The 18,705-nt window shown below is 53.6% G+C and overlaps 1 protein-coding gene across 7 annotated transcripts in view; it reads left to right on the top strand.

Annotated features, from left to right (window-relative positions):
* AGAP1 (ArfGAP with GTPase domain, ankyrin repeat and PH domain 1) overlaps window positions 1-18,705 on the top strand; it is a 552,490-nt gene that overhangs the window by 382,482 nt on the left and 151,303 nt on the right. For 4 of the 7 annotated variants that reach the window (XM_049614620.1, XM_049614624.1, XM_049614626.1 and 1 more), the window contains one exon: window positions 2,580-2,738. The exons of the other annotated variants lie outside the window; for them this stretch is intronic. In XM_049614620.1, the coding sequence (XP_049470577.1) occupies window positions 2,580-2,738 (159 nt within the window). The remainder of the gene's footprint in view (window positions 1-2,579; window positions 2,739-18,705) is intronic. 7 annotated transcript variants of the gene reach the window in all.

The following is an 18,705-nucleotide window of genomic DNA, read 5'->3' as shown; positions in this document are numbered from 1 at the left end:
ATGGGCAGCATAAGGGCGAAGGATCATCTTGTGGGTTTCGGCAAACGGCAGGCGCGCCTGCGGGCGGTTCGGGCTCGGGGGGCCTGGCTCAGCAGTGGGGTGGGAATTCGTGGCGTCCTCCCTCTTTCCCTTTCCCCCTACCACAGAAATGTTGGCAGTGTCCTTGAAGCCCCTGTCCGCTGAGAATTCACGTGATGACGGGGAATGGCTTCAAGGGCCCCTGGGGGGTGGGGGTGGGGTGGGGTAGTCCCAAATGTGGCTCTTGAGTGGAGGTGTATGTGAGGGTACCCGAATGGAAGAGAAGGCCCAGGGTCAGAAGGTGTGGGCACCAGGACTGGCAGAAATGGCACAGAGACCAGGCAGGCCCAGTGGGAGCAGGAGAGGGGTGCCCCAGCAAGCCTTGGGGACAGCCCACCCCCCCGCGGCAGCTCACAGAGGAAGCCTGGTTCTACACACACCATTTCACACCCCTTGCGTGCACCTGCTTCCCACTGGTTGAGGCCAGTGGGTGCCTTCCCAGGAGAGCAGGGCAAAGAAAGGGTGCGGCAGGAAGGTGGCAGGTGGACCCGGGTGTGGACATGGGCTGCCGGGGGACACCCAATGGGAGCAAGCTCATCGGCTGCCCAGACGCTGCCCTGTTGTCATAGGGATCTGGCCAAGGACAAGCACATCCAGGAGACAGCTAAGGGCACCCTGAGTGTGGCGGATCCCGGGAGGAGCGTGCGGTCTCCCCTTAGCGCCACCCCCACTGGCCTGGGCTGCTCCTCTGTGTCTGAGATGACGAACACCTGGCCCCCCTCCCCAGGCTGCCGTGGGGATCAGTGCCGGAGCAGGTGCAGGACTGCTAGCCAGCGCCGTCGTTCGGGATGTGTTTCCAGGACTTTAGGGACTGAGCGAGCCTGAAAATCAGAACCTCGGTGCTTAGGAGGGACGTGGTTAAACTGGCTCCTGACCCTGTGGGTAGACAGAGGAGCCCGGACGGGGGCTCTTCCCTCGGGCATCTCTGATACCAGGAGCCCGAGGTGATGAGGAACTCTGGCCGTCGGTGTTGTTCCACGTCCATAGTGATTTCCGGGTACCTGAGCTCTAGCAGGTGAGCTCAGAATTACCTGCGGATCTTCTGAAAAGACAGGTGCCGGGGCCGGGCCTGGGAGTCTGCATTTCTAACGTGCTCCTGGGCGATGCTGCTGCTGTCAGGCTGAGAACCATGCTTGGGAAGATCTGGGTCCATCTTTTCTTCCTTTCCTGAGGTGTTGCTTTCGGCTTTTTTTTTTTTTTTTCTGGAATCGGGCAGACCTGCCTAGGAATAGTTTCCCTTATGACTTTCCAGATGCGCCCAGTTCAGATAACAGCCTAAAATCAGCCTCCTTTCTTAAGGTAGAAATACACTTTTTTGAAGCAAAATCTTTCATGTTCCTTGATCACTGGCTCGTTACGTTTGAGTAGATGATTTTGTGACTTCGCCGTGCTCCGTGGGGTTATGATCAGGGTGGGGTCCGTTGTTTGGAGTGGAGCCCTGGTCCCCACCTCCAGTGCAGCAGACGCACCAGAAGCACCAGGTGCCGTTGGAGACGCACATTCTTTCAAGCCCCACCCCCCAGACCTCCCGAATCAAAATGCAGACATTTTGAAGCCTCTGTGTTCAAAAAGCTCCACAGGTAATTCTGGTAATTGGCCAGATTTGGGAACTACTAATCCAGCCTATGTATTTAAAATCCTGTGCTATGAAAACCTTCTATTAAAGCAATCGAGAACTTAATTGGCTCTAAACTAAAACAATCAGGGGAAAGTCGAAAACAAAACAGACCTAGCGCCTTTGAAAGTCTGCATAACCCGACAAACGACTTCGCTCCCAGCAAGGTGTGATTGGCTGGGCTTTCGAGAGAGGCACTTAATCATGTTTTTGAGTCTAAAATTGGTGTGACCAGACGATCATTCATTCTGATGCTGAGCACCTGTCTCATATCATTAAGCGTATGATGGGACCCTTTCCATCACAGCCCCTCTGTGCCGTGCATTCGCTGAGGCTGTTTTTCCTCTGCTCGGTCTCTTCAAGGATAAGAGTAGACTTACCTGGTTTAAAAGAGCCTGCGTCTCCTCCGATGTCACATTTAGGAGCTTTGATTTGTGCTGATCATCCGGCACAGCTTCACCACGAAAGCCATCCTGTGGCATCAGGCAGTTGGCTGCCTTTCGTGGTCGTTTTCATTCCGGCTGACGCGTCGCCATGGTGGGGCTCCTGTGGGGTGCGTCTCGCCGGCCTGCTGGGACTGTGGCTCTTCTTCTGTGTTCACCCCTGCTCCGCCTAGACGTGACGTTGTGTCGGCGTCTTCGCTTGGGACCATGCCATGTGGCTAGGCTCCTTTACGGGGCGTCATCAGGCCCCCGAGACTTGCTCCCCCCGCTTACTTTTGTCTCGAATACCGTTTTGTCCGACGCTTCCGTTTTCCACTTAGGACGCAGCCGCTCTCGGTGCCGGGGTGCACTCGTGTGTAAGCACGTAGGCCTCTAGACTAACTCGTGCTGGCTTCTGGGGTCTGCAGTCCGAGGTGGTGTTCACCTGACTTGTTTATTCCTAGGGAATGTCACTAGTGCGTCTGGGTCTCAGATGGCAAGCGGCATCAGCCTGGGCTCCTTCAGCAGCCGGCCGGACAGCATGCAGCAACGCTCCTACTCTGTCTCCAGTGCCGACCAGTGGAGTGAGGCTACGGTCATTGCAAACTCGGCCATCAGCAGTGGTAAGAGAGGGCGCGGCCCCCTCGCGGTCCTCGGTCACGAGCCCGGGGCTGGACGTGGCGCCCTGACCGCCCGCGCGCTGAGCGCGGGCCCCGCGGGGCGGCTGCGGGAGCAGTGCGTGCGTCCCGTTCCATCCGTGGAGCGTGGGGTCCTTGACAGAGGTTGACAGAGGCGCCACCCACGTCGCCCCACTTCCCTTCCCACGGGAAGGCGGCAGGACCGGGAAATAACGCAGAATTTACGGCCTCGTCACGCTTGCCTGTGTGACCCCGTGTGCACTCTCACCACCGGTGCGCAGTTTACGTTGTGGGGGCGTGGGGGGGGGGGGCGTGTCTGTCTCCTGTTCTCGTCAAAGGAAAACACGCAATTCGTGCTCTTTATGACTTTCCCCCAATTCCTGATGCGCCCTCTGAATTTTGGAGAGTTCCCCTCCCACCCTTTTTTGGGGACGGCGGGGTGGGGGGAACGTAAGTGTGGACGTCGGAACCTGTCTCGACACGCGTGTGCAGACGTGCATTAGGTGCTGGCTTTGCTGCCACACGCTTTGCCCGTGGCGTTTTGTCGACGGCCCGTTCACCGGTATTTAACGGAAATCCCCACTGTTGGACGCTATCTATCAGACAGGGCTTTAAAGTAATTTTAGCACGATTTGTGCTAATTAAAAGATTCAGCATCAGGTCTTCCCTGTGGACCCAACAGCTGCTGCGGCAGGACGCTTGCCGTCGGTAAACCTAATCCTGGCTTCCAGTTGCCCGGCTTCCTCTGGCATTGTACCATGCCAAGCGACCGCTGTAAACGAGGACGTCTCAGCCTGGGCACGGGGGAGAGACTGAGTCTGTGGGGGGGCTGCCGGAAAAGCCTGCGGCTTGCGGGCCCAGGTGGAGCGTTGCCCCCGTGCCCAGCACGCACCCGCCCCCAGGGCCCCTTCCTCATTCGAAGGACGATGCTCTGGCAGGTGCATGTGCCTGCTTCCTCGTCTCCAGGGACTCTTCCGGGCGTTCTGCCTCTTGTCTGAACCGCAGCCAAGGGGGTCCTCGAGTCCCTGAAAACTAACCACCTACGGTCTCGTCCCTTGGAACGTGCCGTCCGTGCACTTACAGCTGCCGCCTGCCCGGGCCTTCTCATCGTACAGCCCGTGCTTCGGCCAGAACACCCCTCCCCCCGCCCCACCGCCAGGCAGCCCTCCCCCCGGGAGCGTCTGTCTGGCCCGGTGAGTGGGCGTTCTTCCCCTGCCCCTTGTCATCCTTGGGCTTAGAGCACAGGTGTGGTCCGTGGCCTCTGTGACTAAACGCCTGGTCTTGTTCTCGCAGTGACTTTCATTTCCAGGAGGAGCAAGCAGTTCACATAATCACCGCGTTCTCCAATATTCGGGATCCGGTGGCTTTTCAGTCAGTATTAACCAGCGAGTTGGGTTTATTCCGTGGCCGCCTTTGTGCGGAGGTGTTTCCAGAGCCCAGTGTGCACGGCACCTTGTCGGGCAGCGACCTTCTAGAGCGTTCCTCCTCTGAGCGCGTTGTGGGCCTACCAGCACAGCCCGCACAGAGTGACGGGGTTTAAGTTCTGCTCCTTATGTGCAGCGGGAGTTCTGTCTGGGGCAAGGCAGCAAAATAAAAGAGCTAGGTTCCTGAGAGAGACCATCGCCCCCAGCTTTGCCTCCCCCTACGCAGAATGTTTTCTAGGAAGGGCATGGGAAGCAGCATATTCGTCTAAATCCGTTCTCCGCAAGCTTTCTTCCGCACAGTTCTGTCTCTGGTGGTCGCCACGGCTCTCTGCGTCTGGCTAGGCGTGCGCACGCGGGGCGCTCCGCCGCCCCGAAGCACGGGACTCCGTGATTTCCAGACCCTCGGTTTGGCTGGGAGTGTCGTTCCGCAGGAGATGATCGCATTGGTCTGCACACACACATTTGTAAAGTCCCCGTAAGAGCCTGAGATCACCTACGTACGCGCGCTGCTCTTACCCCCACAGAGCGGTCCCTCCTGTGTTCACGCCCTCGAGAGTCCGTTTTTCCTCCACGCGGCATGCCTGTTAGTGACTAGCTAGGCTCCCTGACGCCACGGAGCCTGGACCCTGAGCACGGGCGATGGGGCGCTCGAGTCTGCCCCCACATCCGTCGTGCCGGGGGATCCGCCGGGCGAGCTCGGGAGGAAGCCCGGGGCTGGAATGGTGCAGGTCGTTTTAAGGGTTGTTGGAGTCCGTCAAGGAAAACTTCTCAACGAGAATGAGACTTGAGCAACGCTTAAAGGACCAGCTGCATTTTTGTACGTGTGCGGCCACACCGCAAGAGGAAGTTATTCTGAGCATCGAGGAAGTTTGGACAAAGGCTCAGAGAGGAGGAGAAGGGGAAACGAAACAGGCAGGGGGCGGCAGTGACATGGGGTCGGCGGGCACGCGCGTGGCTAACTGGGTGCAGACAGGACGAGAAGACCATGGGGAGGTCAGAATGGCAAAATCAGTTAGCGTCTCAATTTTAAGCCTTAGAGCTGGCGTCACTTTAAATAGCAAAGATCCGGAAAGACAGCAGAGTGCTGCCGGGGAGTTAAGATTCCTGCCGTTTTACACGATCCCTCCTTATTTCCTGCATCTCCTAGGGGTTGGTGGCACGTCACAACCAAGATTCGGTTGAAAAGGGGAACAGTAGCAGTGATGATAATAATAATGAGAGCTACTATTTATTGAGGGCTTCACGTGGGTTATCTCATTGGATCCTCGGGGAGCAGATGCCTTTGATGGGTGGGGAAACTCTGGTCCGGATACGTACCGCCTGTCGAACGTCACACCCTGGCAGGGGCCGGGATGAAAACCTGGGTGGCCTGATTCCAGGTCTGAGCTCCACGCTCCATCTCCAGATGGGCTTTCCGGGACAGCAGCAGCAGCAGCCCCCGGGGGACTGGTTAGAAGTGCAAATTCCTCATCTCATCGTGGACCCACTGGGCCAGGTCCCGGCACCCCGTGTGCTATCAAGCCCCCCGCCCGGGGAATGATGTTGCGTGCCGAAGTTTGAGAACCACCGCTCCGGCTAGAAACGCAGCCACCCAGACTCCACCGAGATTTGCTGGGTGGCGGGTGGGAGCCGCGTGTTCCCGGGACCCCCGGGGTGCTCGGGTACACGCAGGAGAACCCCCGCCCACCTCCAGCGAGGCTAGCATCACGACTTCCTGCTGGTGAACATCATCCCTGCCTTCCATGATCTATCAAGTGGCCAGACCCAGAGCAGTTTTTAATGAACACGAGGGCACGGGCTCTGACAGGCGACTTCAAGAAAACGCGTTTATGAATGGATTTCCAGACCTCAACCTGGGCATCAACATTCTGTGCTGTGTGGGAGAATAATCACAAAAGAAACAAACACGATTAAGAGCTCTCTCTCGTGCTTTTTCTGAGTTGTAGTTGATACAAATCCCACCCTCTTTTTTTTTTTTCTTTTTTTTAAATTTTTTAAAATCCTTTTATTTTTTTCCCCCTCAAGTCTCTGGTGTGGATGTGAGAGTCATGAAAGCTTACGCTGTGCTAGCAGCAGGCACAGGGAGAAGGTAAGCGGCTTTTGAATCCAGATGTCCCTGAGTTGGTGAACCCGCCTTCCCATTGTCATCCACTCTTATTATCAAATATGAGAACAACAACATTGGGAGTCCATTTCTCTCTGCCCCCTCGTCCGCACTGAATTAAGACTTTGGCTCCAGAGAAGTTTTCAAAGGCTGACCCTCTGCACCCATAGGTACCCCGGGGGGTTTTCTCTCTTTTAAGCAGCTGTGAGCGACTCCTAATTAGATAGATTACTACGTAGTGTGCAAAACCACAAAACAGGAGGCTCCGGTGAAATTAAGGTGGGGGGGGGGGGAGAGAAAAGAAGAATCCATTCTGTGAAATGGAATGCCCCACTGCTTTATGACTATTACTGTTGTAAGGTTTTACATTAAGTACCTGAGGTTTAAAATTAAACGTCTAATATAATTTGGCGTCGCTAACATGAGACCCGCATCTGCCCTTAGAGGAAATCCAGACGGCTCAGTTCAGGGTTTCAAATTGCTGTCGGCTGGCTTGCGAGCGGCGCAGAGGATCGGGTCCCTCTCCGGCGGTACGCCACATGCTGCTCGGCGTAATTTTTTAAATGCAGGAACGTATTCATCTTGAGCCCCTGCATTGGAAAAGGCTGTTCCGGTAGTACATGAAAAATTAATTTTTTTACATTTTTCCTCACTCTCCTAAGTGTTTGACAGAAGTAATTTTTGCAGCAAGAGAGAATAAAAACTGGTGGCTGTAAATTCCTGTCCTGGAACCTGTTGTGTAGAGATTCTTTATGGACCCAGAATTGATCTACACGTCAGACCCTGTTGTGGTTTAAACTGTTTATCACCGTAATGGCAGCGGTGAGCCTGTGAACACCAACTTATAATCCTGGGTGAAAGAAATGGTTGTTTGCAGTCAATGAAGGGGCAGCTCAGCCATATTGATAGATTCAGAACAATTATCTCAGCAACAGCTATTGGCCGAGAGTTTTCTTGGATCCGATTGGGAGCCTGTAATTTTCGGGGGGATTAATCATGTTCTCTATAGGTAATTTTCTCTAAAGCGTTAGCCAAGAGTTCGCATTCCTGTGGGTAGCGGTGGGGGGCGGAGGGGGGGGACTCCAGGGGGTCGTTTGTAGATACTTGGCTGTCATATCCTGCTGCGGGGCAAAATGTACTTTCAGATGAATCACACCTTTGCGGAGGGCGCAGGCCGGGCAGGCCTGCCACACCGTCTCTGCCAGTGCCAGCCTTGGGCCGAGGGCCGTGACTTGCCGTTGCCACGGCCACGCACAACCCCTTCCCCGTTCCCCCAACACCCCTTGACTGTGAGGTTGTTCAGATGGCTCCACCCCGTCCCCCGATTGCTCTATTCCAACAGTTCATCTTTGCTGCTCTGGCTGGCCGTCCCCGTGAATATTGCACTGCTCCAAACGACTCTCTTCCCTTCAGCCCTCCCTCAGCCTGCCTCCACCTGCCGCCAGACAGCCTCGTCAACGCCAGGTCTAAACCCCACAGCCACTCGCACTGCCCTCCACAACGGTGTGTGTGTGTGTGTGCGCGCACATGTTTCCTTCCAGCGGTTTATTCCTCTCTCTGCCAGAATCTGCTAGAATCTGTTGTCGGACCCCTGATCCTGAACCCGAAGCCTTTGGGTTTTTTGTAACTTCTAAACAGTTTTTCTCATTAGGAACATTTTGTTTCTTTGTTTGCCTGGCTGTTTTAAGGATAGAGGTTGGAGACAAGTTTCAGCGCTGCTCCCGCCTCCTACACTTTCCTCTGTTTTTCCCATCCCCGGGGCCTGGCCCGAGGGTGCTCAGGCGGCCCCGCGTGTGCCCTGACAGAGAGGGTGCTATAACGGGGTGCTGGGATGTTTACGTCCCTCCGTCCGTCGATTTTGTTACAGTTAGAGCTCTTTTTTTCTCTGCTTCGATATTATGCTGACAATTTTGGCATGTCACCAGCAGGTGGTGGTAGTGTGCCACGGCCACTGGGACCAGGAGGCTTAATTTGTAGGAGGATTTTTGAGGGAAGGAGAAGCCCAAGGTGGGGACCGCCTTTGTTGTCAGTGGCCTCTCTGTTCCGGCAGCTTGACGTCCAATGTGCATTTTCTGAGAATCACTAGTGCTGTTTGATGACTGAGGTTCAAAAAGGCGGAGAAGCCCAAGACCACGCTCACGATAATTAACCAAAATGCAAACCCAGGTCTTCCTGAGTCTAGAGTGGATAGTTTCCTCCTGTGCTGTTTAGTGCGTGCATGCGTGTGTTTAAGGGGAACGGATGCTTAATATTAAAACATTGCATCATAAAAGTTGTTTATCTTTATAAAGCTTGCTTTTAAAGGAAACAGCGTTTTCCCTTCTCTGGTTCTCCTGAACTTTTCCCTTTATCATTAGTTCCTCCCGGATCCTGGCTGGCATTCAAAAACCATTCCCTGGGGTTTGTCATCAACCTTCAGCTTCGCGCAGTGTTAAAGGGCCCGTGGGCTGTCATCTCTCAAAGCTGGACAGACACCCTGTCTCAGCCGCCGAGGTCTGCCCCCCTCACTGGGCCGGTCGGCCTAATTAAAGGGATGACCCGGGCCCCTCTGTGCTCCGAGCCTGCTTTCCTTTCTCTGCATGCGGCCAAGGAGAGAGCAGAGGCTTCCTAGGGTGACTGGCCACAGGGGGTAAAAGGTGTATTTTTTTTTCCCTCTCAATCAAAACGCTGTTACTTTGTACTTTATCTCCTTAGTTCCTTCCTGCCAGCTATTTATAGCAGCAGGTGCTGACCAGAGAAAACACTGCCCCCGATATCAGGACGGGGAGCACTGGATTTCATGCGTAAAGGCCAACAGTTCCCACTTTGCTTAAAGTCTAGGAACCATTTTAGACAGACAGTAGGGAAGGATACTGTTGCCAATTGCCTTGGCACCTGGACTAAGTCTTTTAGCCCCTCTGGCCCTCAGTATCTTCATCAAGACCAGCGGTTCTCCACCAGGGGTCATTCTGCCCCCTCTCCCCACCCCCGGGGACATGTGGCAACGTCTGGGGACGTTTTGAGTTGTCCCAGCCAAGGGGCAGAGGGCTGCGCTACTGAGACCTCGCGGGTAATAGGCTACCAAGTACAGCGCACAGGACAGCCCGCCCACCTCAAAAAGTGATCCCACCCGAGAGGTCAGCAGTGCCAAGGTTGAGAGACCCTGACCGAGGCAATGACAACTTCAGGTCTGTGACCCCCTCCCAGCGGGCCTGGCTGTACTCCACCATGGATTAAGTTATCCTTCCCCAAAGGGAAGGAAGCCCGTTTCCTTACTCGAGGGAATTACAGCCGCCAACCCAAGGCAGTCCCTCATCCCAGCCAGACTTTGAGCTTGGTCTCAGACCATCCCCCAGGCGGAAGACTGAGGCTAGCCGCGTCCCCCGGAGTCCTGCCGCTGCTGTGCCCGCCAGGATGTTCCCTGGCGTCCAGCAAACTCTCTCTGCTCTCCAGGCACCAGGGCCCCACAAGATGAGGACTTGGTGCGATCCCCATTTTATTTTTCTTATTGTTCTTAATGTTTGTTTTCGAGAGAGAGAGAGAGCACGAGCAGGGGAGGGGCAGAGAGAGGGAAGAGACAGGATCCGAAGTGGGCTTCAGGCTCCGAGCCATCAGCACAGAGCCCGGTGCGGGGCTCAAACCCACAAACCATGAGATCGTGACCTGAGCCCAAGTCGGACACTCAACCGAAGGAGCCCCCCCAGGCACCCCGTGATCTCCATTTGAGATGAGGCAGAGAGGGCAGCTGTGCGGCAGGTACTGGCCAGGCTGGATTCCGTCTCAGGCACTGCGCTGTCCTCTTAACCACCCACTCAGCTGCCCCCGGCAGCGCTGTGTGAGGGAGGGAAGGTCCGCAGCTGGGCTATCCTGGCCTTGGCTGTTGGCGGGTCCGTCTGCTACCTGTGTGGGGAGGCGTGGACAACACACGTTGACAGGCATGATCCTGGCACCCTCCAGATTTAGACGCCACAAAGTGAGTTAAGCTAACAAAGTGAAACCAAGAACCAGAATCCTGAGTGCGGGTTTGGCACGGCATTTGTACAAATGGGGTGACCGACCTTGGTGGGGCCGACCTAGACGCTGCTCGTCAGCCAAGACACCGTTGAGACTTGGCTGTGCCCTGAGAATGGGGGCCCTCGGACCACCTCCCGTGCTCACCTCCGCCCAAACCTCACCGGGCCTGCCGGAACCTTCTGCGGGGCCACGTTTCCAGAAGGCCCCTGGCATACTGGGAGGTGTCCAGAGCAGTGGACGGGGGGGTAGAGAAGAGTCTGAAACCCACATCAGATAGAGAAGACAGGGACGGGGAAGGGGCCTCGGGGGGGGGGGGGGGGGGGGTGTCTCATACTGGGCTCCACATCTGAGGCTTGAGGCTGTTTTTTAGAAATCTCAGTTCCTGGGGCCGAGGGCTGGTGATGGGCTCCCCTGGCCTGGGGTGAAACAGCACCAGAAGGTCCCCCCAGGGGTTTCTCACGTGCAGCCACGGTTAAGGTCCAGCCTTCGGTGGGGGGCAGGAGGGGGGCGGGTGTGAATAGGGTGTGTGCCTCACGGTCACGATGAGCGACGTGAGCCTTACTCTGTAGACATCCCGAGAACAGAACCAGGGGCAGTGACTCGTCACAGGAAGGAGTGTTGTGACAGTGTTGACACAAAGTCGCATGAAGTAACGTGACATCGGTTCCGGCTTTCCCTTCTCGCCTCTTACACTGTCTTGCTCCCCTGACGACCCTCTCTGTGCTTTACCAAGGGTCTAGGGCAAGGGGCTCACTGGCTCCCCCACCCCAGACCCACCCGGGGTTCAGGGTCTGCCCCGCTCTCCTCCTGCACAAGGGGCGGGGTGTCTCTTCCACGTCTGGACCCGCCGCCTCTCCATTGCAAAGGACCCTGCTTCCGCATTCATCCCGTCTCCTTCCTGTGTCCCCAGAGGTGATCAGACCCCGCCCTGGAGCCTGCAGACCCGACCTCTCTCCTCCCGGAGCCGGCCAGGACCCTGCAGCTACCAGGACTTGGTCTCTTTGCTTCTCGGCAAGCTTTCCCGGGGTGGGGGGTGGCGGGGGGCTGTCTGTCCTCACCGTCTCTGGTGACCCCCGGCCCCTTTCTCTTTGACCCGTCCGGGTCATCCTGCTTCCCAGCCCCTCGAACCCTTGTGTCATCCATGGCCAGCCCCTCACCCTGTCAGTCCCAGGGCCCTCCTTGGTTCCCTTCACCATCTACTCGTTGAGACTTTCTTCTCTTGGCTTCTCCAATGACACCTTCTCTGCATTTCCCTGCTCTTTTCTTGGCTCTCTCTCCGCATCGTCCTCCTCCACTCCAGACCTCAGATCCCCGACGCTGCTCTGGCCACAGCCTTGTCTCCTCCCTGCACGCCCCCCTTCCCCGAGTGGACCTAGACGTCTGTCCAGACACAGAGGACGCCCACGTTCATACGCCCGGCTGGACCACACTCGCCTCCGTTGAACACACATAACCAGCCCGCGACTGGAGGGGCTCTTGAGTAACTGACACTTAGCATTTCCAGAGCGGAACTCGAGATTTCGTTCTGCAACCCTCCACTTTGTGCTCCTGGGAGCTCAGGCCACACGGCCTCTTACCGTCACCTCGCTGAATCCGCTCCTGTGGCCGGTTCTCTCTGCTCTCTCCCCAGGGGCACCCCAGGCTGCCCGCTGAGCTGCCTCTCCTCTGCCCACGGGTCCCACTGTGGCTCTGCCTTGTCGGCCTCCTTTCATCCCCTGCTGTGTGTTTCTGCTTCCCTGAGGTTGGCCAGACTCATCTTCTGGAAAAAAAAAAAAAAAAAACATGAATCAGATTGCCACCCCCCCCACATGACACTGCAGTGGCCCCCCCCCCACCCCTGCACACGGACTGTGTTCCTGATGTTTTATTTCTGGCTGACAAGGCCCCAGCTGGTCTGGCCCCCGATGCTGCTTTATCCTGTGTCCCACCCGCCCCTCCCACGTCCCCGTCCTTGTCTCCAGCCCGCTGCTCTGCTCAGACCTGGGTGAGCTCACGCGTGCCCATGTCACCCCCCTCCCGGTTCCTCTGCTTCCCCTCCAAGCCCTTCCCAGGCTTCCTTCTCCTTGGGGCTTTATCGGGACCTGGCTGACACGGTGCCCCTGCTTATCAGTCTCCTACCCCATCAGAAGGTCTCCCTGCCCTGCCATTTCCTAACCAGTCACCACGTTGTATTGTCTGAAACCTCCCTGTCTTGCTTTCCTGTTTGTTTTGTCTTCTGCAAGAAAGTAAGTCCACCAGGAAAGAGTCTTCTGCGTCTTACCTCTGCGTCCCCGAGTCCCAGGGGCCACGCCCTGCACGCCGTCCCAGTGTTTGCTCCCTGCGCTGCTGGTTTTGCTCACGAGTCCTTGAAGGAACTCGCATGGTCACCAGCAGAGCTCCCCCACCCCCAGAGAAGAACGGGCCACACGTGCCGGGGGTGGCATAGTGGGCTTGCAGGAGGAGCTCCGAGGCCTCTACCAGTCCAATGCGACAGAATTCCTTGGATTTTCAAGATGTTTCTTTCTAAACGAAAGGCTTTGCGTGGTGCTCTGGAAACGGCTGACCCACAGAGTCGGTGCCCCTTGCCCAAGACAGAGCACGGTGACCGAGGCACACACACCTGTCCACAGAGAACACTCGTGGGGGACCGCCGGGAGCATGCCATACGCGTTTTTAAAATTAGTTACCAGTTAGGTTTAAAACTGAGTTTCCTACCTTCGGTTATCTCAGCCCATTTCGGAATCGTAAGTCAGATCCCTGCTGCATTCAGGAGGAGTAATCTAGGTGCGGCTCCCAGTCGTTCCTTAATCTTTCACCTAACTTCATCTCACAAGTATCTATTGACCCCTTACCTTGTCCCGGCCACTGCCCTGGCCCTGGGGGAGAGCGGGGATCCAGGCAGAGCTCCTGGGTCTGCGGAAGGGGAAGGGAAGAGACAGAATGGGTGAGGGGACGCCCCAGTCCGGGCAGCTCGCGATTCTCCAGGAAGTCTAGAAATCTGTGGTGGGGACGACACCCGGAGACTTGAGTTTCTCGCCCCCTGAGTGTTTTTAGTAACAGGATTTCTCATCGGCCGCCACACAACAATGTGTTACATTTTCCAGCTTCCTAAAACACCGATGTCTAAAGTGTTATGAAATGGTTTAATGTTTTATTATTTTTGGTGTCTGGTCCCTGCAGCTTTCATTGCAAAGGTTCATTTTGAGAGTAAATTTTTTTAAAAAGAGAAAAGCATCATTTACCACCCCAGCATCCAGTTGTATGCAGGTAGAACAGTATAAAAAGGTCTGTCCGGTGTGTGTGTTGCTACTCCAACTAGAAAGAAGACTTTAATTGATCTTTTGTGCTGGCACCATGAAAACACCTGATGTAATTTTGTGGTATATTTTTAAGCAATATAGGACTTTTTCTCATGGTTTTATATCACTCTTGAGCCAGGAAAATACTCGTTTTGTATTTCTGTGTTTTGCTCAGGTCGTCAGCCTGGGAATCCAGTAGCTTATAAAACTCCAGTGATACTATCTTCCTGGTGACTGTCCATTATTAGAATAAAACCTGATCAGAATTTTTTCAGTGCCTTCCATGCTCCCTGCTATCGAATTTACAACTACATGCAAGAACAAAAAGACCTAAAGGGCTTAAAAAATTTTAGGTGCCAAGAAGAAAGAAAGGAGTAGAAGTAAGAGGGAAGGAGGAGTGGCTATAAAAGTATAAGTAATTGTGAGATGGTTAGAAGGAGATATGTCAGGTAGAGTGGATGGATGGATGGATGGATGGATTGGTGGGTGGATGGATGGATGGTGGATGGAGGGATGGATGAATGGTGGATGGATGGATAGATGATGAAGGGATGGATGGATGGATGATGGATGGATGGATGGTGGATGGGTGGATGGATAGATTGGTGGGTGGATGGATGGCTGAGATAGGTAGGATGATAGATAGATAGATAGATAGATAGATAGATAGACAGACAGACAGACAGATAGAGTGGATGGGTGGAAGGATGAGATGGGTAGGTAGTGGGGTAATAGATGGTAGGCAGACGGGTAGATAGACGACAGATAGAGTTGACAGCTATGTGTAGGTGATCAGCACTATCCTCAAACCCTCTGTATTTCTTCCTCTAGCTTTTGTGTATTGCTTTGGTTTTGCATTCTTCAACTTCCTTCACTGAATACATCTTTGGTTACATCTTTTGCTTTATTATCTGACAGAAAAGATTATTAACAGAAAGTGGTATTAATATTAATTATACGATACTAAAAATTTTATATCATGGGGAAACAGATGGTTATTTTAAATGACTTAAAATTTTATTCTTTTACATGTGGAAACATTTTAAACATACGTAGTTATAAATGCTATTTTAATTGCTACATTATTTCTGCAGTGGGGTTTTTAAAAGCCTACTACATTTGCAGGGAAATGTTTCTATGTATATCGCAGAGTTTCTTAAAATGCATTCTTATTTACAGGAAAATAATTATAATTGCATTTGAGATACAGTTTGGGGGTGGGGGGCAGGTGTCACGGATGCATGGGCCATGAGGTTCCCACACCCCGGCTTGCCATCTGGTCCTGGTTCAGGACCATGGTTCCTCCCATGTGAGGGCCGGTCTGCATGTGCCCAGGCTCACAGCCTTGCCAGCTTTCTTTGCAGATGGGCACTCTTCTCTTGCAGACCGTTTGTAAGCAAGTAGTTCCCCGCTGGCCTCCAGAATTGCAAGGGAGATACAGCACCACTACTTTGGAAGTATTTTCCACGTGTAATGTAACAAGAGAACAGAATTATTTAATGCACTTCAAAACGTTGAGCTCATTTTTCCGAGACTGGAAATCCAGCTTTTCAACCAGCTGTTGAGTCTCATTTCGCACCACGCTTTGCATCGGTGCCAGAAGCGAGTGTCCCGAAACAACCCGTCAGAAATCTCGGGAGCGCTTGCCTCTGGTCTCAGAGCCTGTGGCCAGAAGCACTGCTCCATGCAAGATGCCTTGACGGCCAGGAGTTCAGAGGGGAGTTGAAGTCTGGGGGCACGTCAGCCCCCATCAGTCAGGCCAGCCGGACACGCGGGTCAGGCCCCCGGATGAGACGTATGTGGCCACAGCATCCATCCAGGCCGCACATTCTGGAAAAATTATCATCATATGATACCATCTAAAGCTGTCAAGGTGTGGGTGGTTATTACCTGAGCCAGCGCCTGGTTTTTATCCACGACTTCCTTCCCAGGGGGTGCTGGCAAACTATAAACCAGAGAGTTCGCAAGCAGATCGCATTAACACAAGTTCCTGAACAGCTCGTTATTTTTTAAAAAGGAAAGTATTTGTCTTTTCATACAACATTCCTTTCTTTTTTCCTTAAAATTGTATTACTTATGCTCTGTTTTTCATTTAAAAGATTCTTTGAGGGGCGCCTGGGTGGCTCAGTCGGTTAAGCGGCCGACTTCGGCTCAGGTCACGATCTCGCGGTCCGTGAGTTCGAGCCCCGCGTCGGGCTCTGTACTGACGGCTCAGAGCCTGGAGCCTGTTTCAGATTCTGTGTCTCCCTCTCTCTGACCCTCCCCTGTTCATGCTCTGTCTCTCTCTCTCAAAAAAATAAACAAACGTTAAAAAAAAATTAAAATAAAAAAAAAAAGATTCTTTGATTCCTAGACACATGGATAGTAGATGCACTATTGTAAAAGAGTCCCGTAAGTGGACAGGACGCCCGTCCTGTGGTAGAACACGGTATGACACTGGGGTGGGCGAGCCATACTTCAGCGCGTTCTGGTAAGCTTGCCTCCTTCTCTCTGGCAACTGGCTAAGTACCATTTTCCTTCATTAATTTTTGCAATAATAACTTTATGTGTTTCCCTAACTATAAAACATAGTTTAGAACTTTTTTTTAAGCTTATTTATTTATTTTGAGAGGGAGAAAGCGAGCGAGCAGGGGAGGAGCAGAAAGAGAGAAAAAGAGAGAATCCCAAGCAGGCTCTACACAGAGCCCGACCTGGGTCTCAATCCCACAAACCGTGAGACCGTGACCTGAGCCGAAATCTAGAGTCAGACGCTCAACGGACTGAACCCCCCGGGCGCCCCTCGAAAAATTTAAAATGCAGAGAAGCTTTTTGCTTGAAAAACAGACTCGCCACCCTGAGTTACAGTGTTGGAAGTCCACACCCTTCCAGTTGTATCTGTATTCTTACTTATTTCCGAAGTTGGATTATATCCTAACTGGCTTTCGCTGTAACCCTGTTAACTTCCCACTGTGTCTAAAAACAGTTCAGAAATTGGAAACAACCTCTAGGACCAGGAGCAGGGCACTAGAAAAGAAGTCCCGGGAACTCCCTGCAAGGGGGTACTGTGTAGCCGTGAAAACGTTGCTCTCTCTGGAAAGATGTGCCTAGGCGTCCTTATTCTGTGAAGGGGCTTTAGCTCTGCTCTCGTGTGATTCCACCACCGCCCCCCCCCCATGCACACCTGGCCTCCCTGCCCTCGTGCCCCAGCAGAGACCACCTTATCCAGGAGGCCTTGGTGACCCCCACCCACTGCCCACAACCCCTTCCCTGCACCGCTAATCTCCTTCCAGCAGCCTTTGTGATTTCCTCGAGTATGTTCTCTGCCATCTTCCGCCACCAGGTTATGAGGGAGAGGACCCCGCCTAGCTCACGTCTCTGTCCCCAAGGCCTAAAACAGGACCTGCCTCAGTCAGTATCCACCCAGGGAGCGTTCCTCAGGTTTTATGTAATGATACAAACGGCTGAATGTTACTGTTTGCCACGTGGTTGCCCTGAATTGGGTGCCTTTTGTAGATTGCTGGTTAAATTTACCGTACAGCTCCGTGAGAAGGTACCGTTTGTCCCCTTTTTAAATGAGAAAACAGAGTCTTACAGGGTTTGAATAACTTGCCCCGGGTCACACAGCCAGCGAGGGGCATGTGTGATGCAGGCATAGCACAGAGCTATGGGCCCCGCCAGACCCTCACGCGTGTGTGTGAAAAAGCCACCTTGGGGCGCCTGGACGGCTCAGTCAGTTAAGTGCCCGACTCGATGTCAGCTCAGGTCACGATCTCACGATTTGTGAGATCAAGCCACGCCTTGGGCTCTGCGCTGACAGTGTGGGGCCTGATTGGGATTCTCTCTCTCCCTGTCTCTCCGCCCCTCCCCTGCTCTCTTTCCCTCTCTTTCAAAATAAATGAATGAACTTTAAAAAAAAAAAAAATTTAGAAAAAAAAAAGTCACCTGAATGGAAAGAATAAGGAGTCGTGGATGATAGTAAATGTTTTTCCCTGTTCTGTTTTCATCTTTCAGTAATGAGTATCTCCTACTTAAGTTAAAAAAAAAAAAATGTTTTGAAGAAAGTTATCTCACATATGAATCCTGTAGTTAGAAAACGCACATTAAGAGGTAAACATTTGGGGATTTCCACTTGGACCTTGTCAGTAGGCATATTCCATGGGACTCTCTCATTTATCCAAAACGCAAGAGCAGTGAGTCTTTCTTGGCGATAACAGAAAGGGGTCCTTGACTAGCTGTGGAGGGGAGAAGACAGGGGGACACTGGGGACCCTGGGGGCAGCAGTGGGCGAGCCAGGACACCGGCGTCCCCGCCCCCATTCTACCACCTGCCACGCAGTGAGAAAAATTCCAGATACAGCGATGCCAGCCGAACGTGGAACAAGCAGCCGAGATCATGGGGGAGCTCTGCAGACCCCGCCCGTCTGCTGCCCGGCAGACATCGTTCCAGAAGTGGGATTGTTCACACGCGGGAACTGGCCACGGTGGGATGCATCGCGGCTCGCGGTTTCCAGAGCAAATTGCAGGGCTTCCTGGCCAGTGAATATGGTCGTCTGCCTGGACAAGGAGCCGGGTCCTGACTTCCTGCTGGTGCCTGGTCCCCTTCTCCCTCGGCCACGAAGCCCGACTCGAACACGTAGGCCTGTTTCTGAGAAGCCGCAGGTGTGAAGTCAGATACGAGCAGACCCCTGCTTTCCTGTGCAATTTCCTTTTTAATGTTTTCATGCAAATGTGTATCGAAGCTGAATTCATACGAACTGAAGCCGTCACACTTCGCAAGTGGGCCGTGCTTTCCCAAAGGAGCTGGAAAATACTATGAAATTCCCAATTATGCCTCATCCCAGCCCGTTCCTCTGCACCGTGTCTCCCTATCATCGTTCTGTGCTCTTTCTTCACAGTGGAAGAGATCCGCTTAAATCCCCCAAGCATCCAAGGCTGCATGGACTTGTGACTGTGAGGACGGCTCGCAAATTTCATTTCTGTGCCCGTTTTGCATTAAGCGCGTAAGTGGCACACTCTTTTCACTAATGCCAGCATCTCCTTTTTTCTGTTTCCCACTCAGCCTCATAAAGAAGATGAGAGCAAAGTATCTGTAGCTGCCTTAGCTGCGCACGCACACACACACACACACATACACACCCACCCACCCTGGGAGAGCTGAGCTGGCCCGGCCAGGCT

This window comes from Panthera uncia, assembly GCF_023721935.1.
Source record: "Panthera uncia isolate 11264 chromosome C1 unlocalized genomic scaffold, Puncia_PCG_1.0 HiC_scaffold_3, whole genome shotgun sequence".
Taxonomy (NCBI): Eukaryota; Metazoa; Chordata; class Mammalia; order Carnivora; family Felidae; genus Panthera; species Panthera uncia.
This window is presented reverse-complemented; position numbering and strand designations above follow the sequence as displayed.